Raw genomic sequence first — 6654 nt, 5'->3', positions numbered from 1 at the left:
CAATCTACATTCGGTCATATGTTGGAAGTAGATTTGAATCAAGACTGTCATGAGTTGGCTTGTAGATGTCTAAGATGTTGGACATAGCAAGAGTTGCTACAACACTCATGAGTGCTCATAAGTTCTGAGTATTGGATTCAACCCACGCTCATTTGAATCACTTCATGGATTTTATCACGATTCATCATGAGACGATAATATCTTATATTCTTTAACCCTAGAGATATGATTTATTACTATGAGTTGGTTGTACATTGATTGCACGAAAACGCATTGGTAACTCGATGTTATAAAACGTGCCTTTGTGTATGATTCAACAAGTAGTAGAACAAGCCATATGAGTCGATGTTTATCCATTCCTTTTACCTTCGGGATAAAAGCGATATCTGTGGGCCCCTCGATGATTTAATGATGACACATGTAAGTACTTGGCCAAGCCAGGACTGGTTTGATTTGTTCAATCAGTCAGTCGTCATAAATCGGAAATCGGGAAACAACAAATGGACTAAGAGAATGATTGATAATCCATGTCTCAGTCCATATGATATCTAGAATGGAGGAATATATGATCCCTTATCTAATGGACAAGTCATTGACGAGATCAGAGTTCAGTTACAACGTCAGAGTTCGACAACGGCTTAAAGAGCTACAATTGCCAGTCGGTTTTTGAAGTCATACTCAATAATAGTTTTAGACTTATCCAAATGGGAGACTGTTGGATTAGTTTGTAAGTCTATAACTATATTTGGTATGTACTTGACCCGACTTGGCATGGTCCATTTGGGTTGCATGGCATCATGCATTTGGATAGACTAAAATGAGAGAAATAACACTTAACGTTTACTAATATATTATAAGTTCTAATATATTAATAAGATTATTTAATTAGTATTGATCAAGAATTAATTTGGAATTAATTAAGTGATCAAAAGGAGACTAATTAAATATATGGGTTGATTGTGTAAATCATCCATACTTGTATAGTGGGCTAATGCTCCATGGATTATCAAGTTGGGTTAAAACCCATAGGATGCTCCATGGATGCTCCATGGTGTTTTTGTACCCATGGATCATGGAAATGAAAGGCCATGACAATTAGGATTTACATGGTGTAACCCTAATTGTGACAAACTATATAAGCATCTTATTCTTTTCAAAATCGGCCACCATGAGAGAACTATGTGTGTATGGTGAGGGCTAGCCGATTTCATGAAGTGGTTCATTTCTCTATAAGTTATTGTAAGTGTATTTGATGTTGTGTGAACCATTTGAGGTGTCACACTTGGGGCACTCGGATCTTAATCATCAAGGAATCAAGCGAGATAAAAAGTTATGTCTTCAAACTTGTTTTTATTACCCAAGTATCATAGATTGTATGCTAGATAGGGTAATACCTTGGAATATTCATATTTGCATGTATAATAGAGAAAACATAGATCCAAGGTATTTAGGGTTGCATGTACACTTAGGAGTATTAGAATGCTCAAAACCCAACAGTAGTTGCGTCAATGATGAAAAATAATTTGAAATTTAAAAATAACCAGCAAAAGGGTTTAGGGTATGATAAAGTTCCTCCCCCATTCAATCACAATTCCACTGTTATCCCTATGACCCAGGAAGAAATTGACATAGAACCGTATCTTGTGTATGGAAAACCTGTTGTACCAGTGACGGAGAGTAGTATTAGGGAAAAGGATACTAACATTTCTACTTCCTATGCAGATTTTCATTTTAGTCAAGGTAAAAAGGCTTCAGAAGAGAGTGTGTCTGATATTAAAATTGTATCAGAATTTGATGTTTTTGTTTCAAACAATGTTACTTTTGTTTCTGACTTGAAAACCAATGTTTTTTCTTGTCATGATTTTGTGTCAAAGTCTGATGACTCAATTTTTTTTGATATGTTTGATAATCTATTTAATAATTGCAATGTTCCTGTTACGAGCACATCCAGTCCACCCTCACCAGTCACACAACCTGATTCTTGCACATGTATTTGTGGGAATAGTAAGGGTGTCAATAAAGAAAATAAACCATAAAAAGGCGGTACAAGTTTTTATACTAAGAAGCTGACATGTTTTAACTGTGGTACTGCTGGTCATATTGCTCGCAATTGTCTAAACCGGGCATTTGTACCTTTCTATGCACACAGAAGCGAGAATGAATCTCGAGGAAGGTCTCTCATTAGAAAATCCTCGAGATCTCGTCCTCGTGATGATGATTGGATTGTAAACAAAGAAAGAAAACGGGCTGATCTTAAAAAGAATAAACAAGTTTTCAATGAAAATAAAACAGGAACTTTTACGAATCCGAACATGGCTAAGCCAAGATCGGGTTCGTCAAAGGCTTCGTTTGGGTCTTCGGCTAATTTTAGACGGAAACCCAAACGATCAAATTCAGAGAAAAACGTTTCAAAATTACCTGTAAACTTTCTAAACCTAACTACCAATGGGTACCCAAGAATCTAAATGTCCAATCATCTCAATCTTCTGAAAGTGCATCTGGTAATGAAACAAATTCAAAAATTGAAAAAGGAAAATATGATGTTAACAAGGGAAAACCCAGTGTTGTTATGACCTGGGTTCCAAAATCTCATTAATCCCGCGCATTGTGCAGGAACAGCTGTGGAGGAATGTCGCCAGACCCTGGTATGCCGCATTGTGCAGGAATAGCTTATTGAGTGTCTCTCAGATATACGACAAAGGCTATTCAACACACTTCACAGACAAAGAGTGCCTGATATTGAAGCCTGGTATTATAATCCCTGAAGATTGGATCTTGATGAAGTCAAAGCGGGATGGAAATGCTTACATCATAGACATGAATCATGATATCCCGGAGCAAATCATGTGTCTCTTTTCTAAAGTGTCCAAACACAATGCCATGCTTTGGCATCATCTTCGCGGGCATGCAAATGCCAAGAACCTGAATCGTCTTGCAAAGAACGAGATCGTGCGTGGCCTTCCAGTTAAAGACTTTATCACTTTTGAAAAATGCATAGCGTGTGCACAAGGAAAACATCATAGAAAGCCCTATTTGACAAAGGCGGTTAATTCAATCAGCAAGGTTCTCCAATTATTGCACATGGATTTGTTTGGTCCTATCAATGTCCTCAGCATCAACAAAAACTCTTACTGCTTGGTTGTGATAGATGACTACTCGCGTTTCACATGGGTCTTCTTCTTATCCAACAATAGTGGGATCTCAGACTTGATCAAGAAGTTCGTGATGATGATTGAGAATCAAACTAATGAGAAGGTGAAAGTGCTCAGAATGGATAACGGTACAGAATTCAAGAACACTGTTATGGATCATTTTTGTGCAGAAAAAGGGATAGTGCGTCAGTATAGTGCCGTTCGGACACCTCAACAAAATGGTGTTGCGGAACGGCGGAACCGAACATTAATGGACGATGCTGTGTGATTCTAAACAACCGGTCTTCTTTTGGGCAGAGGCGAATAACACTGCCTGCTACGTTTAGAATCGTGTGATGATCAACAAAGCTCAGATGAAGACTCCATATGAAATTCTGTACAATCACAAGCCATCAGTTGCTCATTTCCGAATTTTTGGATGTCCTTGCACCCTTCTTCACCTTGAATCCAACCCTAAATTCATCTCTAAATCCGATGAATGTTACTTTGTGGGATATGCATTGCGTACAGCTTACCGTGTTTACAACAAGAAGACAAAGCAGATCGTGGAATCTTTTGATATTCGTTGGCTGGAGGAGAATGAGACAGATGCCAGAGTCGGACCTGACTGGTTATCTGACTATGCTTCTTTGTCCAAATCATTTAATGTGTTTACAGTTGATGTGAGGTTCTTGCTCAGGTTTAAAGGTTATTATTGAAGATGAAGAGGAAGATGTTGTGTACAGACCACCTCTGGTGCCTCCTATGACTCCTAGGGTGGATGACTCTGCTCCAAGTACTTCTTCAGATTCTCCTACTCAAAGAACTAATCTTGATGCTGAAACCACTCCACTCACTCCTGCTGAAAGAGAATTCATGACCAGAGATACTTTCGCTACAACTCAAACTTTCATGGAACTTCTTTTTTCCGAGCTGATTGCAAATGAGTACGTGGCAACCACCTTTCACGGTTCAAGATCGTCTGAGGCGGATGCATCAACAGATGACAGATTTATCAACATCAATAACCTTCCTGTCACACCCAATGATATCAGCCACAAAATTCCTACCCGACTGCAACGCGATCATCCTATAAGGAATGTCATTAGTCAACTAGGCGACGGAGTTCAAACGAGAAGTCAGAGTGGTGACGTAAATACATGTCTCTACTCTTGCTTCATATCTCAGATAGAGCCAAAGAATGTAGAAATGGCGCTGAATGAGCCTAGTTGGGTTGATGCAATGCATGAAGAGCTGAATCAATTCGAGAAATTGGGGATTTGGAAGCTGGTTGAGCTGCCCAAAAGAAAGAAGTCACTGGATACCCGCTTGGTGTTTCACAACAAAGAGGATGATTGTGGGGTGATTGTGCGAAACAAAGTGCGGTTGGTCGTTGGTGGGTTTCGACAAACTGAAGGACTTGACTAAACTACGGTGTATGCTCCTGTAGCACGTCTTGAAGCTATCCGTATCTTCCTGGCATATGCATCCTACATGGGGTTCACTGTGTATCAGATGGACGTCAATACTGCTTTTCTGTATGGAGCCGTGAAAGAAGAGATTTACGTTGATCAACCTCCCGTTTTCGTCAACTCAATGTTTCCGAATCATGTCTACAAATTAGACAAGGCTCTATATGGGTTACATCAGGCTCCTCGGGCCTGGTATGCTACCCTAACAGATCAGTTGCTCGAGCATGGTTATACCAGAGGCACGATTGATCAGACACTATTTATCAAGCATGTGGATGGAGACATAATTCTTGTTCAGATCTATGTCGGTGACAACATTTTCGGTTCAACGAATCAAAAGTTTTGCACCAACTTCGATACCATTATGAAGAAGATATTCGAGATGAGCTCCTTAGGGGAAATGACCATGTTTTTGGGGTTGCAGTTCCGTCAAGATGCAACTGGAATCCTGCTACACCAAGGAAAATATGTTGAAGACATGCTTGAGAGGTTCGGGTTTAAAGACTCCAAAGTTGCCTTGACGTCGATGGCTGAGCGACCCCTGCTGACTCCAGATCTTGAAGGCGAACCTGTAGATCGGACAGAATATAGATAAATGATCGGGTCCCTGATGTATCTAACTGCGAGTAGACCAGACATCATGTTCGCAGTTTGTCAATGTGCACGATATCAAGCTAATCCTAAACTCTCTCACTTATTTGTTGTTAAAAGGATCTTTAGGTATCTCAAAGGTAGCCCTAAATTGGGTCTTTGGCACCCGAAGAATCCTGATTTTGGCTTATATGCATTTGCGTACAACAATTACGGAGGTTGTGAACTTGACAAGAAATCAACTTCCGGGGGATGTCAAATTTTAAGCGACCGTATGGTGTCTTGGCAGTTCAAGAAACAACAAATTGTCTCAACCTTAATGGCGGAGGCGAAATACGTTGTTGCTTCTGCCTGTTGCTCACAAGTCATTTGGATTCAACAACAACTGTTGGATTACGGTTTGAATTTTCTTGAAACTCCTATCTTTTGCGATAGTGATGCTGCAAGCCAAATAGCCAAAAACCCTGTCCAACACTCTAAGACCAAGCACATCGACATCAAAGTTCATTTTATCTGAGATTGTTATGAGCGTTCTCTCATTCGGTTGGAGCAGATCCACACTGATAATAATGTGTCAGATCTGTTCACAAAACCGTTTAACAAAGCTTGATTCGATGTGCTGGTGGGTTTTCTAAAAATGCTACGTTTTGAGGACTGATTTTTGTTTTAGGTAGTTTAAATTTGCGCATTTACTTTCTTTTCTCTCCTATGCACAAATTTAGGGGGCGAAATAAAACAAAACAAAAATTAGAAAATAAAAAATAAAAAATAGTGTTATTTCTGTTTTATTTTTTCAGAAAATATGAAAAATCCAAAAATAGTATCTCATGATAGTTTGTCTGCAGGTGATGTGTTGGGAAGTGATATCAACAAGTGATAATAGGCAATTTTCATTTGTGTAAGGTACCAACGCTGAATTGTCTAGGCTCTGTGTTCAATACGCTGGTAGGCACGGATGATTTCAATGGACCTGACTAGGTATAGACGGACACTAAGAAAAGACTTGAAAATCATTGACTTAGATAGTCCCGTTTGGTCTGACAATACGACTCTCGGGTAGATTGAGCAGTGAGATATACATGGGAATCTGCGGGATACACTAAATAATCTGTATCTAGAACTGTGGCTTAACTTCTCCTCGATGTACAAACTCATGTCCTTAATTCCGGTACTGACGGGGCGACTGGGGAGTTCCGATAAAGTAGATCTGTAGAAGGTTACTTTCTTGCTTTCTTTCTGTCAGTCATATGTTGCCTCCTCTGCGTGATCGAAAGATCCGACCTGGACTGCAACATATGCAATTATATCTCTTTACATCTTCTTATCTATGCATTTCTTCCTATCTGTTAGCCATATGTTGTCTCCTCTGCGTGATTGGAACACATCCGACCTGGAACACAGCATATGCACCATTCTACTTCTCAATCCCTCTAACTCTGGTTAGTCATATGTTTATCCCT

General features: G+C 39.5%; 1 protein-coding gene across 1 annotated transcript; it reads left to right on the top strand.

The window, feature by feature from the left end:
- Positions 1-3505: 3505 nt before the first annotated feature.
- On the top strand, positions 3506-4559 carry LOC145111587 (uncharacterized). The gene is made up of 2 exons (XM_079047856.1): positions 3506-3716; positions 3832-4559. The coding sequence occupies exons 1-2, from the start codon at positions 3506-3508 to the stop codon at positions 4557-4559; spliced, it is 939 nt and encodes a 312-aa protein (XP_078903982.1).
- Positions 4560-6654: the final 2095 nt, after the last annotated feature.

The sequence above is a fragment of the Lactuca virosa genome, chromosome 5 (assembly GCF_052849685.1).
Source record: "Lactuca virosa cultivar CGN04683 chromosome 5, Lactuca_virosa_CGN04683_v6, whole genome shotgun sequence".
Classification (NCBI taxonomy): domain Eukaryota; kingdom Viridiplantae; phylum Streptophyta; class Magnoliopsida; order Asterales; family Asteraceae; genus Lactuca; species Lactuca virosa.
This window is presented reverse-complemented; position numbering and strand designations above follow the sequence as displayed.

Coding starts and splice junctions, on each gene's coding strand:
- LOC145111587 (XM_079047856.1), top strand. CDS start 3,506: ATGAAGACTCCATATGAAATTCTGTACAATCACAAGCCATCAGTTGCT. Junction 3,717..3,831: donor CGTGGAATCTTTTGATATTC/GTTGGCTGGAGG, acceptor GTTCTTGCTCAG/GTTTAAAGGTTATTATTGAA.